General features: G+C 43.7%; 1 protein-coding gene across 4 annotated transcripts in view; it reads left to right on the plus strand.

Moving 5' to 3' along the window:
* Positions 1-19,941, plus strand: part of SRPK2 (SRSF protein kinase 2) — a 195,240-nt gene that overhangs the window by 161,171 nt on the left and 14,128 nt on the right. For all 4 annotated transcript variants that reach the window (XM_054988356.1, XM_054988357.1, XM_054988359.1 and 1 more), the window contains exons 12-13: positions 16,147-16,247; positions 16,329-16,436. In XM_054988356.1, the coding sequence (XP_054844331.1) occupies positions 16,147-16,247; positions 16,329-16,436 (209 nt within the window). The remainder of the gene's footprint in view (positions 1-16,146; positions 16,248-16,328; positions 16,437-19,941) is intronic.

Below are 19,941 nucleotides of genomic sequence, written 5' to 3' on the forward strand. Positions count from 1 at the left end.
TTGGCAGGATAGTTCTGAACAGTGACTTCAGTTGGCCCTGATTTAAGCTTGTGTTTCTCAAAAGGCAGCCCTCTGCGACATATAAAAAATTACTTTTGATTCCAAAGGGTATTCAGAAACATTTTGTAATATGACATGGGGTGTTGCTGTTAAAAGGGTAAAAGGAAAAAGTCCAACTGAATTTTGCTTAAGTTCTTGGCCAATCTACAATTTGAGAACTGTCATACAATATGTTTTGTTTGCAGCACAAACGATCTCCCATGATGTTACTGATTGTGAGTGTATTGTGTGCGTGCATGATGCACATTGCTGTAAGTTTAAGCCTAGTTTTCACCTCTGGACATGCTTTTTCTCTTTTGTGTTTCCCTTTGTACATGATTGAAGCAATATTTGATCAGGTGTTTCTGGTTCATTGCCATTTCACCACAGGAATGTGCATTTTGGGAAGGCTGTGTGTCTGTTTTCTTCACGTGTCTCATTTCCAACCTGATGTCATGGGAAACTACCTGTGTGTGTGTAGATATTGGAACCGTACAAAGCCAACATTATTTCTGGGATTGGAAGTGGAGTGGGAAAGGCAGAAAGTGAGCATTGTTGTGCAACAGAGAAGCTCAGCTGTGGAAACTGGAGCTTAATGGTGGTAAGAGGTGTGCGGGACAAGCAGGGTGTTCACTAGACCATACAACAATCCAAGTAAAGGCAAAACATCTTTGAGTGAAATATCAAGCAGTGAAGCACAACATGCACTCCAGGAATTCATAAAAGGATTTATGATGGCCTTACGATTTTTCTTTGCGTTTAGTGTATAAGCGATGGTTTGGTACAGGATGGGAAGAAATAAAACGTTGTGTTTTCACTACCCTAGCAGAGCCTAGTTCCCAGATGTGAAGAGAGCTGGTTCTGGGCACAGGGGAGCCAGTTCTGCAGCCCAGGTGTTGGACAGCTGTGCCCCTTCCTAGCACAGGGTAGTCTTAGACCTGTCCCTGGAGGCCTCATGTTAGATGGTTGATGTCCTTTTATTCTAGAAATACTTAAATCCAGTTTATAATGACAAAGTAACAAAAAGAACGCAAAATGGCAAGATCAGAGACGGCTTTAAAATCATTCCAGTGATTTTTTAAAAAAGCAGCCATTCTGCCTCAAACTCCTCTTTCAAGCCTGTTCCGTTTGTCTCCTACTCAAGAGAAGGATTTACGTTTTCTCTACTATTCAAGACAAGGCTGCACATTTGTCTACTAATGTCCGTGTAACTGACTGACACACATAAATGAGCAGCATTTTTCTGAGCTCCCTAATCCTAAGCGCTGCTTCTAATCTGCACTTCAACAAGGAGTCCAGGTAAGCGTTGTGTCCACCTGCCGTGCCTCTAAACATTTTGGTTGCTGTTAGCATTAACTTTCTGGAGACAATGGCTTGGGTGGGAAGGCAGTTTCATTGAGAATAAGAAACGCTGCTGCCATGGTGACTGCTGGGGTAGCCATCTGAACGTGTCCCCACATGTTTGAGATGAACAGAATAACTGCCAGCAGAGCCGTCTGTGGTAGTTTGAGATGGGAGAATTTTACCTGCGTGCAGGGGTTTTTTTCAGGGGGAACGTGGGGGAACGGAGTTCCCGCACCTCTTGAAAATGGTCACATGGCCAGTGGCCCCACCCCCTTGTTCTCCAGACAGAGGGGAGTTTAGATTGCCCTACGCACCGCCAAGTGGCATGGAGGGCAATCTAAACTCCCCTCTGTCTGGAGATCAGGGGGCGGGGCCACTGGCCATGAGACCATTTTCGCCGAGGGCGATTTAAACTTTAAAAACTCCCCCCCCCCTGTTCCAGCTGACCCAAAGTGATGTCATTGTGCGGTCCTGAGTTCCTCCACTGAGTTCCACTACCTCTTTTCCCAGAAAAAAAAGCCCTGCCTGCGAGGTTTGTCAGTCATGCAAGAGCACTCTTGGATATGCTGTGCTCCAAAAATAAGTAGACTAGAAAGCGATTTAGGGGTGGGGAAATGTTTTACAGATATCTCCATAACTTACTTCATTACATAAAATCTGTAACAATTTATCTTTCCTCCTGCACTTATGCAATAGGGTACTCAAAGATAAGCCAAAAAGTAAGGCCAGCAGGAGACTAACCAGGACTTAAAAGAATCCTCAGGACAAGCAGTAAAGGAGTTTATCAGCAGCGACTGGACAAGGAATGTTGGGCTCTGAAAGGCCGTATTGGCCAAACAGCAGAAGAAATATGAGCAGAAGTGCTGGAGATCTAGAACTGGGTGTAGCCAGAAAGGAAGAAGGCACAGTCTAGCTGTGTTTAATGGCTTCTTTACCCTGCTTACATTTCTCCAGGCTTGCTTGAGGTCTGTAGCAAGGGGGCTGTCTGCATCATACCTGACAGGCATGGATTTGCTGAAAGTGAGCTTCGGACAGCCTTGCTGAAAACTTTTGTCCCTCCAGGCCCACTTGCTCTTATTCAGGTGACCCTGTTTATAAAAGCACAGCTTGTATTCTTATGCCGCCATTTTCCTTTTCAATCAGGATCTTGCAAAGGAAGCCAGTGGTGATAGATATGGAGGTAGAAGAGGAAATAGACCCTCTGAGGAGCGATCTTTGCGGCTCTGTAGAGAGGGGAAATTAACAGAGCCTTCCGATCTGTCTTTTAAAACTCAGCTTCCCAGCTAACATTGCGACTCCCTTCACTTGCGCATCCTCGTGTAATTCGTCTCTTGTAGTTTAGCTCTGAGTAAGAGCATTTGCCTGCCCTCTTCCTGTTTGGAGTTTTGTAAATGCAGGCTGTTGTCAGTTTTCTCTGTTAACGCCATTTCAATGTGCTTGCTTGGTGTACTTTTTTTTTAAAAAGTTTCAAACTTGCAAAAGTTCATTGTTTATGGTGCTTGGGTTCTGTATGCTTTGACACAGCAAGGGGAATTGAGTTGTTGCTGGGCAAATGCTGGTTAATGTTCATATTCAGGCGTGGTCCTGGAGCAGTGACAGGGGAAATGCTTTGCATGTTGGATTTTCCAACACGCGTCTCCAGCATCTCCTGTTAAAGGATCTCATGGGGCATCAGTGCTCTGACTTGCATAATGCATTTGCAGCCATGACAGCTATTGCTTTCTTTATCAATAGTGTGATTCATAATTAGGCATACTGGATAGTTGATGTTCAATTGGTGATTGATTCATGTCCGAAATCCTCAGGAGTTCCTGGCTTTGCCAGTTGTTAAGTGTAACATGACATAGGACCTAATACCAAGTAGTTTAGGAGATCTTAAAACTGCAGGGTATTATTAGTGCATTGACTTTAACAATTCTGTATTTTAAATATTTGCATCTAAAGCCCAAAATTGGAATTGTTCCTTTCATGAAAAAGATATTTTTGGGGCCATTGTTTGAATCTCTCAGTAGATGTTGTCACCGTTCACTGTCAGGCTAAGCCTGCAAGTGACAACAGAAGGAATTGATCTCTCTCACCTCCAAAAAGTAGTGTCTTAGAGGTAAATCTTTGGATAGAATCTTATAACCTAACGTGGGAAATTGATTCTGTGCTTAGTGGTGCAGTTGTGTCGCTGTCCTAGCTAAATTTGGATTACTTCTCCTATGTTTGGAGTTAACTGAGGGTTTTAGCCAAAGGTGCCTTCCGCTTAAAGAGTTAGAGATATAACATTACCAGAAGTTTTGAAGCCCCCTCTGTTTTTGTTCAACCAAAAGTGGACACTTTGGAAAAATTGAAATATATGATCTCTCTCTCTCTTATGCATACAAAATATATATCTGCAAAAAAACCCAGAAGTTTGCAGGATATCAGATGAACTGCCGATCTGTTTTGCTAGGGGAGGCACTTTCCTCCTCCTCCTGATGCCAGAGGCTCACTGAGTCTTTTGCACTGGGGAAAGTTTTTTTCATTAGCAAAAAGGCCTCTACCAGCTAATGGATTATGGGATCCAGCCCGTGGCTTCCCTGCCTTTTATTCTCACAGTAATTGTGCAAGGTAGGTTATGCTGAAATGATATAATTTTTAAGATCACTCAATAATCTTTGTAGCTGAACAGAGATTTGAAACTGGGTCTCTCCCAGGTCTAAGTTCAGCGCTATGATTACTTCACCACACTAGCTGTGTACTGCTCTGTGAATATTTTTGTTGAGAATGGTGTGTGTGTGTGTGTGGGGGGGGGTTTAGCACTTGTTCAGATTTGGTCCCAATTTTGCTTAGAAGCTTGGTGTGTGTAGAGTATGGAACGGAGCCAGGCTTCAGCAGCCAGTGAACAAGTAAAAGACATTCTTAAAATAAATCCTGTCTGCTTGATGAATTGTAGGATAATGAAAATCAAGAAATCAAGAAATAGGTATAATGTAAAAAGGTAAAAAAATACCAGCAGGGATGAGTGAACAAAATGGGAAACTCAGTAGCAAAAAGTGCAATTTTTTTTAATCGACAGGGATGGCAATCTACTTGAACACGTGTATCTAGATTCTCTGTGACTAAAATGTGCTGGGTCAAGATCTCCCCCCCCAAAAAAAAAACATATGGAGAGTCTGCCCCCATGCAGATTGGGAGGGGTCCCTGCAAGATATGAAGCCACGCCCACAAGATGGTTGCTTGGGCAGCTCTGAAGGGGAGATGAGAGACGCTCCTTGCCAGGCATAAATGTACGTGTTTCTTTGCACTTCCTGTCTAGCATGAAGAGACAGTGGCATATGTTGAGAATAATCAGGGCCAGGACTGAAGCCAGGGTATGACCTGCCAGGGGCCACCTCTAAATTGAGGTGGTGGAAAGAAAAGATTAATATTTATTTATTTACTTCATTTATACTCCACCTTTCTCTCCAAAGTGGCTTACATAATTTTCCTGTCCTCCGTTTATCCTCACAACGGACCGGTTAGGAAGATTAGTCTGAGAGAGTGTGACTCGCCCAAGATCTCCCAGTGAGCTTCCATGGTGGAGCAGGGATTTGAACCTGGGTCTCTCAGGTCCTAGTCTGATGCTCTTAACTGCTACAGAGGCTCGAATACTGACTCCTGGATCAAATACTGAATCTGTAGCTGCTCCAGTTGCTGCAGTATGACGAGATGAGACATCTTATGTGTTGGTATGCAAGTAGAACTAGAAATAATAGGCTTCTTCACGGAACTGCATCTTTTTTAGGAATTCTAATGAACCACGACTTGCTGGAAGATGAGAATTGGCACAGTAAATTGGCAAAGATGATGATTAAACATGATGAAACAGAAATGTTTGAATACAGAACTGGGATGTTTCTGATCAAAATCTAGCATGATCCCATTTTATTTCATGGATCATGGGAAAAGGTGCTGGGCATTGTTACAGTTTCCCCCCTCTCCGCACTGTACATTTGAAGTATTCAATCGGAAGTATTAACAAATTCATTACTGACATATGGCTCTTGTCTTTATAGTAGTACCACAGTCTAACATGAAGAATTTCCATTATTGGCTTTTTTTTTAATTTCACAGACTGTTTAACTTGTAAATCCCTGTGGGTGGATCCTTGTGGAGTTGCTGTACTGCCAGATAGGTAGATACAGTTTTGCAGTGGCTTCATGATCCGGCACAGGGTGATGAACCAGCACAGCCCTCTGATCCAGTTCTGTTGCGCTTGCCGTGGCCAGCACATCACATGCAGAACGGCATTATGAACCATTTCAGAATTTGATGCAGAGAGACAGGCTGAAGAGTGACTCAGGCCACGCTAAAAGTACTTTTTCCGTCCTGCAACCAGCTGTATTAGTACAGGCCCCATTGCCTAATGTTTTGTAGCAATATTTCATAGTGGCATGGGAATGTATTAGTCTCTCCTTTGGGGTACCTTTTGAGATTACACTCAAAATCAGATTTTATTTATTGATTTAGCCCACCTTCATCACTGAGATCCAAGCCAGATTATAATAGTATAAGTGCAAATACAATATAATTGACAACTAAGACATTTCACTGAATTAAGGTTATGACTTTCAAAAATGCACCAAGAAATGCTTTCTCTTAAATTAGGTATTAGATACTTGGTGCACAAGCAACATGGGTGCAGTTGACTGCTTATGTACGGGGTGACTGCAGCTTTCTGTTGCGCTGTGGCTCAAAACCAAAACACCAATATGGGATTTTTAGTTCCTTAGATGAAGGGGCCAGAGTTCACAACTACTAACGTGGCTGCTGTCTGTGAGAGAAAACCTTGAGGTTTGGGGTGGACTTTCTATTCAGTGTGTATAGGAATGAGCATGAAGATAGAAATGCTAAAATAACAAACACCTTTTTGTTTCCATCTTGATTTGGGTACAGTTTGGTTGTTGAAGCCAGCTGTGATTGGCAGCTATAAGCTCAGTAGTGGTAAAGGCATTACTGTGCGCTGTTGACACTATAGCTGTGAGTTTGTAGGGTTTACATAGCGTTCAAATAATTCCCAAGTTGCATGATTTTTAAATGCAAAAAAATAGGAGGACCCAGTAAATCATAAGACACGTACTTTGGGGATGGAAGAAAAAGGAAAAGAAATCATGTCATGTTTCTGAAGACTGGAAGGAAGGAGATGAGGAAGAGGTTGATTTTTTTCTTAGGTAGACCTGCTTTGCAGTTGACCAGGAATGGGAGAAGAAACAGCAATGAAGAGGTGAAAGCAAATAATACAGATGGTGAAGCAAGGAGAAGGTGTGATCCATTCTCGTATTCTGTTGCCTTCAGGGCTGTACTTTAGATTGACCAAAGCACGAAAATAATCGGAAGATAATTCACCATGAGCAAATTCTTCATAAAGCAGGGTCTTCAATTTTCCACGTTCCAAGTGTTGCGGAAGCTGTATTCCCTTGCTCAAGGGTCAATTTTCTTGCTGGGATGTTTCAGAGAAATGAAAAATGCAGGGCCTTATTTCCGTCCTTTCCATAATTAATTGCTAATGGCAGACAGCAGAGCAAGGAGGACTGGCCTGGCTTGTTTTGTTAAGCTTGCTCCTGGCTGTAAAATGAAAGCAAGCCACTTTATGTGGTCTGTTGCAGCTCTGCATATCTCCAAGATCCTTATTTCTACCAAAAAATATATGCTGTAATTGTGTAGTGTGATTAATACTTCATTGATTTTAACTTAATTAAATTTTCCTCTATATGTGGTGTGTTTTCCTTTGTAGGACAAATAGGGAGGAAGTGGGTAAGGAAATAAGTTTTTAAACTAATGGCTGAAATCTTCATTGACAGAAGAAAATGTGATGGACAGGTTTTTGTTTTGCCAAATTTTCAAGCTTATATTTACTCAAGATGGTGCTGTGGCAGGAGCGTTAGTTGGACACTCCTTGCCGGAGTGGACTTTAAAGTCTTTAAAGTGTTTTGTGGCTACTTTTGTTTTTATACCCATAAGTTGGGTCTAGGTTAGGTTGGGGAGCAAGCCGTTATGAAACTAGAACTTATAACTGGACTTACAACTGAGATCTGAGAAGCCGGAGAGGTTATAGCTGAGAAGCCGCTGTGGCTGCTGCTTGCTGCGGCTGCAGAAATTTGTGGCCCTGAGCCAGAGAGCTACCTGAGAGCTGCCTGTTGATTATTGCTAATCTGCCCAGGCTGCAACCATCGTTAAACTGATGCTGATTGAAGCTGGGAGCTGGGAAATCCACGGTGTACTATGAACAGCTGTGGAGCACAGCTGAACGACGGGCTTGTCAACGGTGTCTCATAGTGTTGAGTTAGGTGTGAAGCCTGATTGTTATTCTGAAGTGTCTGCTGAGGTGCTGGAGATCCTGCCGTGGCTGCCGTTGGGCCCAGATGGTGTGGCTGCGGTTGCTGGTGGGCATAGGATGGAGGAGTTAGTGTATCTCAACTGGTGCAGCTGAGGCCCCCAAGGTACTGATGTGGTCAACTCAAAAGGCTCCATGACATAGTATAATTCCGCTGCCCAATGCTCCCACCTGTTCATTGGTCAGATGAGATCGTTGGACAGTCTCAGGTGTATTCGGAGAGACTTGAGGTTGACTTGGTTGCCGTCAGCTCCCCCTGGGTACTTGTGCTGCTATCAAACCTTGGAGTATGTAGAGGAATACATGCATGAAAGCAGCCCCTGGTTTGTGGTTCCTGCTCTGTTTAGCATCAGAAGCCTCTGGCTTGATCTACATCTGACAGTGGAGGCTGGACTCTAAGGGTGAGACTACTGTGAGGCTGCTGAAACTGGTTCTGTTTCTGTTCCTGTTGTATTTTGCACTCTGGCCGTAATTGTTGTTTTGTCTTCCCTTTGATTTGTTTGTTGTTCCTCGGACTGGGTTGGTTGGGTAGTGGGATTGTCCGTTGGTATTTGTATTGCCTGGTTGCCAACTGCGCTAGGTATAGTCCCTTTACTGTCTGCATAATAGGCCTTGTTCTGGCTGGGGATTTATTTAGGGAAGTTGGGCCTTGTTTATTAGATTAGGGGTAGGAGTTTGAATGATTAAACTTACTAGCTGGGGTTGTTGTTTAAGATGTGCCTGGGCTGTAACGTAGCCAGTATTGTAGGGTGGTTGCTCTAGGGGCAGAATAACCTCCAACATGGGCAGTCAACATGGCTTTAGAACATAAGAACATAAGAGAAGCCATGTTGGATCAGGCCAATGGCCCATCCAGTCCAACACTCTGTGTCACAAAGTGGCCAAAAAACCAGGTGTCATCAAGAGGTCTGCCAGTGAGGAAGGGACACTAGAAGCCTTCCCACTGATTGCCCCCCCAACACCAAGAATACAGAACATCACTGCCCTAGACAGAGAGTTTCATCTATACCTTGTGGTTAATAGCCACTGATGGACTTCTGCTCCATATGTTTATCCAATCCCCTCTTGAAGCTGTCTGTGCTTGAAGCTGCCACCACCTCCTGTGGCAGTGAATTCCATGGGTTAATCACTCTTTGGGTGAAGAAGTACTTCCTTTTATCCGTTCTAACCCAACTGCTCAGCAGTTTCATTTGAGTGCCCACGAGTTCTTGTATTGTGAGAAAGGGAGAAAAATACTTCTTTCTCTACTTTCTCTATCCCATGCATAATCTTGTAAACCTCTATCATGTTGCCCCTCAGTTGTCATTTCTCCAAGCTAAAGAACCCCAAGCGCTTTAACCTTTCTTCATAGGGGAAGTGTTCCATCCCTTTAATCATTCTAGTTGCCCTTTTCTGCACTTTTTCCAGTGCTATAATAACTTTTTTGAGGTATGCTGACCAGAATTGTACACAGTATTCCAAATGAGGCCGTACCATTGATTTATACAGGGGCATTATTATACTAGCTGATTTGTTTCCAATTCCCTTCCTAATAATCCCCAGCATAGCATTGGCCTTTTTTATTGTCATCACACACTGTATCGACATTTGAGTGAGTTATCTACCGCGACCAAGATCTCTCTCTTCGTCAGTCTCCGCCAGTTTGGACCCCATTATTGTGTATTTATGTTTGGGATTTTTGGCCCCAATGTGCATTACTTTGCACTTGTCCACGTTGAACCTCATTTGCCACGTTGATGCCCACTCACCCAGCCTCGACAGATCCCGTTGGAGTGCCTCATACTCCTCCCTGGTTCTCACCACCCTGAACAATTTAGTGTCATCCACAAACTTAGCCACCTCACAGCTTACTCCCAACTCCAAATCATTAATGAACAAGTTAAAAAGCACCAGACCCAATACTGAGCCCTGCGGTACCCCACTGCTTACCACCCTCCGCTGTGAATGTTGCTCATTTATACTCTCTCTGTTTCCTATTCATTAGCCAGTTTTTGATCCGCAAGAGGACTTGTCCTTTTACCCCATGACTATTGAGCTTACTTAGCAACCTTTGATGAGGAACTTTATCAAAAGCTTTCTGGAGGTCCAGGTAGACAACATCTATTGGTTCCCCCTTGTGCACATGTTTGTTCACTCCCTCAAAGAACTCTAACAGGTTAATGAGACAAGATTTTCCTTTACAGAACCCTTGCTGAGTCTTCCTCAATAGCTTTAGTTCATCATTGTGCCTACTAATTCTCTCTTTAATAACGGTTTCCACCAACTCACCCGGTATTGACGTTAGACTGACTGGCCTGTAATTTCCCAGATCTCTTCTGGAACCCTTTTTAAAGATGGGGGTGACATTAGCTACCTTCCAGTCCTCAGGAATGGAGGCAGATGTTTATGAAAGATTACATATCTTTGTCAGGAGGATCCACAAGTTCACATTTGAGTTCTTTCAGAACTCTTGGATGTATGCCATCCGGGCCTAGTGATTTGTTAGTTTTTAAATTGTCTATCAGTCATAGGACCTCCTCTCTCGTCTCCTCAATCTGACTCAGGTCTTTCAACACTCCTCCCAAAATCAGCGGTTCAGGAGTGGGCAAGCACCTCTCACCTTCTATAGTGAAGACAGAGGCAAAAATGCATTTAGCTTCTCGACCATTTCTCTATCGCCCTTCAGCAATCCTTTTACCCCTTGATCATCCAGGGGCCCCACTGCCTCCCTGGCTGGTTTTCTGCTTCTAATATATTTGAAGAAATATTTATTGTTGGTCTCTATGTTTTTTGCAATGTGTTCCTCATAGTCCCTTTTTGCCTGCCTGATCACAGACTTGCATTTTCTTTGCCACAGCCTATGTTCCCTTTTATATACCTCACTCTGACTAGCTTTCCACCTTTTAAAGGAAACCTTCTTACCTTTTATAGCTTCCTTTACTTTGTTTGTTAACCATGCAGGCCTTTTTTTATACCTATTTGTGCCTTTCCTAACCTGTGGTATATATTTTATCTGAGCTTCTAGGATTGTAGTTTTAGTCCCCAAGCTTCCCCAAGAGTTTTGACCCTTTTTACCTTTTCTTTCAGTTTCTTCTTCACATGCCCCCTCATCTCAGAGAAGTTACCCCTATTAAAGTTAAAAGTGGTTGTGTTGGTCTTTTGGGGCAACTTCCTATTTACGAAAATGCTGAACTCAATAACATTATGGTCACTTTTCCCAAGCGGCGCAAGCACTTTCACATCTCTCACCAGATCTTGGGCATTACTTAGGACCAAGTCCAGGATCGTTTCTCCCCTGGTAGGTTCTGCAACCATCTGCTCCATAGCACAGTCATTGAGAGTGTCTAGAAACTCAGTCTCTTTCTCCCGACTTGAACACATGTTGACCGAATCAATGTGTGGGTAATTGAAGTCACCTATTACTACAGTTATTTCGTCTAGCCGCTATCCTTATTTCTTTCATCATGTTATAATCATCCTCTATCTTTTGATCCGGTGGGCGATAACAAACTCCTAGAGTTAAGTTTCCTTTTGGGCCCACTATTTTAATCCATAGCATTTCCAGAAGCGAATCTAATTCTCTTACCTTCTCAGTCTTACTGGACTGTATACCCTCTCTGACATACAGAGCCACCCCACCTCCAAACCTTCCCTCCCTGTCTTTACAATATAATTTATATCCAGGAATTGCCATATCCCATTGATTTTCCTCATCCCACAAAGTTTCTGTAATGCCCACAATGTCTATGTTTCCCCCCAACACTAACCATTCCATCTCCCCGATTTTACCTCGGACACTTCTAGCATTTGTATATAAACATCTATAATTTCCCAGGCACGTTCAGCTCGCAACCTTCCTCCTGCTGCCTTGAGACCGTGCCAGGCAGTCCATATTGTCTGTCACCGTCTCAGTGGACAACTCTAATCCATTTCCCTGTAGAAAAGTAACAGCTAACCCTTCATCTCTTTGAGATGAACCATCCCGAACCAGAGACATTTTGTCTCCTGTCAGCTTTCCCCCAAGATTCAGTTTAAAAACTGCTCTGACACCTCTTTGGTTTTAAGTGCCAGCAGCCTGGTTCCTTCTCGGGACAAGTGGAGACCGTCTCTTTTGTACAGCTCCCACTTGTTCCAAAAAGCATCCCAGTGCCTCACAAATTTGAACCCTTCCTCCCCACACCATCGTCTCATCCATGCATTGAGACTCCCAGTCTGAGCCTGTCTCTCTGGTCCTGTGCGTGGAACAGGTAGCACTTCTGAGAAGGCTACCTTGGAGGTCCTGGCCTTGAGCTTCCTGCCTATCAGCCAAAATTTTTTGTCCAGGACCTCATGCTTGCATTTCCCCACATCGTTGGTACCAACATGTACCAACTGGCACCTCCCCAGCACTGTCTACCAACCTATCTAGAACCCACATCATGTCCACTACCTTCACCCCAGGCAGGCAAGTCACCATACGGTCAGTACCCGGGTTTGCCACCCAGCTGTCTACCCGCCTAAGGATTGAAGATCTCGGAGCTCATGGAGTGAGGGAAGTACAGCAGTGGGATTAGGTTTTGTAAGGAAGGAATCGGAGATTTGACCATGCTCAGATTTCTTCCAACTTTTGCCCCATCCCGAGGGATGCTAGTGGTGGGGCTAGGATTAAGTGCCCTCTCCCAACACTGCTGCTGTGCAACGCTAGGTCCATAAATAATAAGACAAGCATTTTTTTGCAATGGAGAAGGTAGATATGATGTAGAACAAGACCTGGGTATGGGAAAGAGAACTGTTGCCCTGAAAGAACTGCCCCCCCCCCAGGATTCTTGGGCCTTCATCAGTCCCAGGACAGTGGCCGGGGTGGGGTGGCGGCGCTCATTTGAGAGTCTTTCTCCGCCAGGGTGCTCCCTGCCCCAAAGATTGCTGGGATTGATTGTGTGGGACTGGCGTGGGATGCTGAGGAGAGTTTAGCTATCTGCCCAGTATACTGATCTCCCAGCGCACCAGCAGCTGCCTTGCCTAGGCTGTTGGTGGCGGTGGCCAGCTGGGCCTTGGAATACTGTTGATCCAGCCAATTACCGTCCGGTTTTGAATCTTCCGTTTCTGGGCAAAGTAATTGAGAGGGCAGTAGTGGAACAGCTACAGGTATTCATGGATGATTCCTCTATCTTGAATCTATTCCAGTCTAGCTTCCAGCCTAGCCATGGTACAGAGACGGCCCTTGTCGCCCTAATGAATGATTTGCAGTGACACCTGGATTGGGGCACGTTGGCGCTGCTGGTACCGTTAGATCTTACAGCTTCATTCGACACAGTCGACTACCGTCTTCTGACACACTGCACTGCCACTGTGGGGATTCATGGGACAGCCTTGCAGTGTGGCTGAGCTCCTTTCTCCACGGTCGAGGACAGAGGGTGGCGCTGGGTGGCGTTTGCTTGCCGTTCTTTTTTTTTTTTTTATAAATTTTTTTTATTGGATTAGACACATATAAAATTTATTACAATCACATTTCCTTAAATTTTCCAATTCTAACCCCCTCCCTTTCCCCCCTTTTATTGACTTCCAACAGTTTTCCAACCCCCTATCTATTCTCCCTCTACTCATTTCAAACTTATTGTGCTTATTGTAATATACTTTCAAACTCTTCTAAGCTTATCTGTAGTAACATAGTGCTATCTCTAATTCCCTTCCCAAATGGGTAAAAGTATAACACTCTTAACTTATCTTCTTCAATAATAATAATAATCATCATCATTTTGATAGTCTGTACTCTATCTTACTCTTTCTAATTACTTCAAAATGGGACAAACAATTTGTCCCTCCTTATTCATAACTTCAAATACTTCTATAAACATTGCATACATTTATTATAAATCAATCAATTTGACTTTACTCTATATGTTACTCTTTACTTTCTTTTACATATCTTGTCCATTTTAATTAACTAATTTCTCCATTATAAAACTATCCAACAAACAATTCATGTACACGTTCTGCATAAGTCTATCAATTAGACCCACATTCTGTATGCTAATGTATATTCATTCTCCATTGTACAGTTATCTACTAGCATAAAAATTAATTAAATTCTATCCTTATGATCCTTAACACTATTGATACCCAACTATTCATACTGATCAAATAAAATAATTGCTTAGAATTTTTTCACTTAACTCTCTCCCCCCGGTATAGTCACTCCCCCCTCCTTTTGTTATATTTCAGTAATTTTCGAACTGCCACAGTCCTCCCACCTCCCATTTTTTCACCAAATATCGTTTCAGCTTCTCCAAGTCCATGTTAAACTGTCCCGGGTCAAGGTCTCTCAATTTTCTTGTCATTTTATCCATCTCCGCCATGTACAGCAATTTATAAATCCAGTCCTCAATAGTTGGCACTTCTTGTACTTTCCATTTCTGCGCATACATCGTTTGCTTGCCGTTCTTTGCTGTGCGGTGTCCCTTTCCCTGAAGTTGTTTAACCACTGTATGCACCCCCTTGCCTAGGTGGTTTGTAGCTTTAGGCTGGGTTGTCATTAGTATGCGGGTGACACCCTGCTCTGTATGTTGATAGATGGCCAGTTAGATGCCACTCCAGATTCCTTCAAAAGCAAAAAAGACCCATGTGGACTTAACTCAGTAACCTCTTATGTAAGTTGTAATAAATATCTAAGTACTATTTAATTACAATTCATAAAATCCTTTAAATACACAGTGTGTAATTCAGACTTACATTGAAAGACCCTTAAGGCACTCCAACTCACAGTAGGAATAATAATTCATACACGTGCAATATTACAACAGATCCTGCAACATTCAATCAATATACATAAAGTGGTGGTGCTAGAGTGCTATTGAGAAGACTTATACTATTGCACATTCATATTGAAGTGCAAATGCATAATCAGCACAATAAGTCCTTCAAACAAGGGTCATAAGCACTATGTATCCAAATAGCAAGGGAGAAACAGTCCAAGCAATATTTACTCTAAAGTAGACAACTCCAAGTGGCTGTGAAAAGTTCCAAGATGATCAAAATAATCCTCTTGGTTCTCTCCTCTCCTCTCCCTCTGATGGGTTGTCTAGATCATGGTTAATCCCGTTTCAGTTTTCGTCTTTCTCAAAGAGCACGCAGTCAAAGTTGCCATTCATAGGAAATTTCTCTTAGCTCAGTTGGTATCTTCTCTCAATAATCTGTGTGTCTGGATGCCATAGCGGAATGGTTGTGTCAGAGTCACCTGAAGTTGAGTCCCCTGAAGACAGAAGTTCTGTCTGGGACAACGGATTTGGGAATCGGGCTCCCAACCCTCGACAGAGTGCAGATACAGCCTTCGTCAGTGGTGAAGAGCTGAGGTGCGCTCCTGGATGCCACGCTTTCTTTGGAGGCCCAGGTTGCAGCCACTGCCAGATCTGCATTTTTTCATCTCCAGCAGGTCAGGCAATTGGCACCCTGTCTCTCATCCCAGGACCTGGCTTTGGTAATCGATGCAACGGTCACCTCCAGGTTGGACTACCGTAACTCGCTCTATGCTGGGTTGCCTTTGGGCTTGATCTGGACGTTACAGCTGGTCCAGAAGGTGACGGCACGCATCCTCACCGGGATGCCACTTAGGGCACCTATCCATCCTGTGCTGCGCCAGCTGCACTGGCTCCCAGTCCAGTTCTGGATCCAGTTCAAGGTGCTGGTTTTAGTGTTTAAAATCTTTTACAGATTGGGACCTCCTCTCCCATTGTGTCCCCTGCAGGGCCTTGTACCCTGCAGATAAGCAGCTCTTGGTGGTCTCCGGCCCGAGGGACATTTGGCTGGCCTCGGCCAGGGCCTTTTCTGCCCTTGCTCCAGCCTGGTGGAACGCACTTGCGATGGAGATCCGGATCCTGCAAGACCTATTACAGTTCTGCAGGGCCTGCAAAACAGCCGTTCTGCTGGGCCTTCGGCTGGGAGCCAGCAAACTGTCCCCTTCTTTGACTGCCGTGCCCCACCTGCAACCACCCTTGGCCTGTGTCATGGCTACACCCGTGGTTTTACAGCAGTTTTACAGTAGCCTGGTATTGTTAGAGGCTCCTGGATTTTAGCTTTTAAATCAATTTCATTTTTCTATGATGTTTTAATTGTATATTTTTTGGTGCGAGCTGGCCTGAGCTTGTCCATTGGGAGGGTGGAGTATAAGTCGAATAAAATAAAATAAATACTATTATACTATGTAATATTCGGGTTACTAACTGATATAAGTTTGAGGATACAGGCATTAAAATTTCCTTTGTACTGTCACAATTAATGCAATGTTTCGGGAGTTGGCAGGAAAGACTGATGGCAGAGGCAATAGAATTGCATGGCGAGCTGCTACTTCGCTGCAAAAAATCCTACAGTTGTTGGAAGGAGCCCTATAATCAGGCCTTAAGGGGTGTGTGAAGTTTGCATGCCATGGATATTAACTGTGGTACTTTTTTTTTTTTTTTTGCTTATAATAGCAAAAACCCGCGCTGCTGACCTACTGGTGAATCCACTGGATCCAAGAAATGCAGATAAAATTAGAGTTAAAATTGCTGACCTTGGGAATGCTTGCTGGGTGGTAAGTGACACCAGGCTGAAGAGTCCTTTTGCACATCTCCTGAATCAGAGCTTGTTCTCATTACTATTCTCCTTGTTTCAGCATAAACACTTCACGGAGGACATCCAGACGCGGCAATACAGATCCATAGAGGTTTTAATAGGAGCCGGTTACAGTACGCCTGCTGATATCTGGAGCACAGCCTGTATGGTGAGCAACAAGACCCACTAAGTTGCCTTGCTTTGCTGTGCAGTCAAAAATACTGTGATAAATTTAGGCTTTTTGGCCATGGTAGTTGTTAAATGGAAAAAAGATGAGAAGCTAACACTTGGAGAAAAGCGTTAATAACTCAAAAATGGTCACAGTTGTGAATTACAGACTTCTGACATTGGCCAGAATCCAAAGAGCTACTTTAGATGCACCCTCTGGGATATTTTAAAAATTTCCCTTCTTTGAACAGCTGATCCCCATGTCCACACAACACAAACTGCTTTTGAAGTTTCTCTTTTATTTTTGCTTATGCTGTGCTATAAAGTATCACACACAGATGGTGCAATATAAATAACAATAATGGTTTGCTATGCAGTGTAAGGGCTGCTATTCGAGAGCCGTCGAAAAGCCCAGCTTGGGTGTCCAAAAATAGTTTTTTGTTTAATTCTGACTAAATACAGTGTTGTATTATGTGAAAGCTTATTGTGTGAAACCTTCCAAAGGGGAATAGAACTTTTGCCATTGGGCTTCTGTTTTATTTTGAACATTTGCAGCCAGTGCAGCAGAGTTTTCTGGCACCTTGGAGTGGAGAGTGCCCTCAAGTCATAGTTGACTTATGGTGACCCTTGGCAGGGTTTTCATGGCAAGAGACTAACAGGTAGTTTGCCATTGCCTGCATCTGGCACCTTAAAGAATGATAAAATATATTGTCACAATTTTGTGAAGTAGAGCCCACTTTGTCATACACAGGAGATGGACAGACAACTAATTAATTGTTGATACTCAAAGGAGGGAGGCCCTTGAGAAATTCCACTGCAACTTTTACAGCTTTTACCCCACTGCTAACCTGAGCCTGGATGAGTTGTGTTGGATGAGTTGTGCAGCAGTTTACTCTTAGGACACCAGTGTACAACTATGTGTTGGACATATAAATATTATATACCCAAAACCAAAGGACTACTTACCTTCCAGCTGCCATCCAGAATACATCACACAGTCCATTGTCCATCAAGTCCAACCACATTCCTAGTTGGAACTAGATTTATTATTTATTTATTTTTAACATTTATATGGTGCCTCACTGAACACTTTCAGAACCAGAAAATCTTCAAGTGTGTGCCATATGCAGTGAAAGGAAGGAGTGTGCCAAGATGGCCATTAATCAGTTGTATACCTGTCACAGAGAGGTCTCAGGTTTGTGAGGACTGAATAGTGCCACTGATTTGGAATGTGCCACAAAAGTATCAAGGCTGCAACATGAATCTTCTGAGTTGGAATCAGTATGCAGATTTGATACTGTAAGATTAGTCGCTATAGGGCCCAGGAGCGGCCAGCTCACTCAGAAAGCAGTTGGCCCTCCTTGTAGCTTGTGCACACTGTTCACCTTACTTTGCCACCTCATCAGTGGCTGTGCATGGTCCATTCCATACACTCTCTCAATGGATTGTTTACGCTTTTGATTGGAGCTTCTTTTCATCCGTGCTTTGCATACCCTAACTTTGTAATAACTTCCCCTATCCTTCGCCTGTTTGTACCCAAACTTCTACCCACTGAGTATAACACTTCATGCTTCTGATTAAATGGGGTCTCACTCACAGAAGCTCCTTTAAGACTAACCAATTTTATTGTAGCATAAACTTTCGAGAATCAAGTTCTCTTCGTCAGATGCATGGTACAGAAACTGGTCAAATATAGAAGAGGAGGGGAGGAGAGAGAAGATGCAGTTAGGGGGGGAGAGGGATGTAACCAAAATATTCCTTTGCTAGTAAATGCAAACATCTCCTCTTGGTATGGAGATTAATTGGCTTGTGTGAGGCTTCAAAGGAGTTTGCCGTGTTGGTTTGTAGCAGCAAAACAACCAGACCATCCAATTCCAATGTAGTATAAGCCTTCAATAACCACAGCTCTCCCCATCAGATGCATCTGACAAAGAGAACTGTGGTCCCCGGAAGCCCACGCCAGGTGCCACTGTGGCTAACCCCACCCCCCAAAGGAGCAACGTGTGAGCCCCAGTTGGTGTAAGTCAGCTGTGGGGGTTTTACTTGTGAAGATCCTCCTGTGGCCAACTGAAGCCATAGCAGCTGCTTCTGGTTTCCCAGTAACCTCGTCCAACATTCTTGTCACTCTCCAGAAGCTGACAAATTCTTACTCTTCTAACTGCTGTCCAGGGGGCAGGTCTAGCCGGGTCAGCCAGTGGCAGTATGAACTCAGGTCACATCGCCACTGTATTGTTTTTTTCCTGTACAGAAATGTAGATCCACTACAGGCCCTTCTGTGATCAGTAATAGCGTGCATTCTGAATTTTTCAAGATGACACCCAGCTCCATGTGCAAGCGTCAGGGTACCATTTAACTATAATTAACAGCACACCTTGGCGGCAGTGGTGGAATGGTGGCAGCGTAGGAATATCTTGGGGGGAGCCATGAGGGTTGTTAAAACCACCTTGCAAGGTGACTCAAATTTGCAGGAAGTTTGCCAGCAGGAGAGAACTGCAAAGTTGCTGTTTGGGCACCAGGTGTGACCATGTATTGTTGCAGGGGATGGGGCCCATCTTCCATGTGTTATACCTGAAGGCATTTAAGGAACATTAATAGAAGTTAACATCTTATCTTCTCAGGCCAGTTCAGTTTGCGAGAACGGAAACTGAATCCAGTGTGCCATTTCATATGTTCGGTAGCTGGTTGGCAGAATGATGGACGGAAGAGTTTGTTTCAGCCAACTAGGATTTTTCAACTAGGATTTTTTCCCTATAGCCTTGCAAGTTGGAAAAAAAAAGCTGTGAAGCGATGTGAAGAATATAAAGCTATGCCAAATTTATGTTGATAATCATTTTTCACATGAGCTATATTTAACCCTCAATGTCACTTCTAGTAAAAACAAAATCTGTGCGTATGCAAAATGGCATATTCATCTTTGTGGCTTCTGTACAGGCACACATTGGGACAGTGCACGCACAGGCCATTCACGGAGAATATTTCCAGAACCTTCTAGAAGACTAGGAGCGTCCCTCCTCCCGTTGGTGATTTCCCGCCAAAACTATCACATGACCAGAAGGATCCCTCAGTTCTCTCTTTCCCTTTGGTTCTCTCTTTTTGCCACCACATAGAGAAGATCTCAATTGCTGTTCTCTTTTTTCCCCTCACCTCATCCTTGAGGCTGAGGAGAATTCTTTTAAAAGCTTTTAACCATCAGTAGTCATTCTAGTGAAGAAGGAAACTACATTTAAAGAAGAAAAGTTTTTGTCTTTCCCTTTGTTGTTATGGCTCAAGAGAGACCTCTTCAAGATGCTGGAAAATGCCAGACTGATTAAAAGCACCTGCCGTCTCCCTGGCACGGTCCATTGCTGTAAGATTCAGCAGTCATTTGGGAATGTGCAGAGAGAGTCTTTTAGTCAACACAGAAACAAAGAAAAGAATACAAGGCCTAGCTCAGGCCTTCCCTAGCGGTACTTCGGCCAGTTTGTACAGACCTGAGTAAAACCTGGACTGGAGCTACTCCTGGTTTT

Source organism: Eublepharis macularius, chromosome 9, assembly GCF_028583425.1.
Source record: "Eublepharis macularius isolate TG4126 chromosome 9, MPM_Emac_v1.0, whole genome shotgun sequence".
Classification (NCBI taxonomy): domain Eukaryota; kingdom Metazoa; phylum Chordata; class Lepidosauria; order Squamata; family Eublepharidae; genus Eublepharis; species Eublepharis macularius.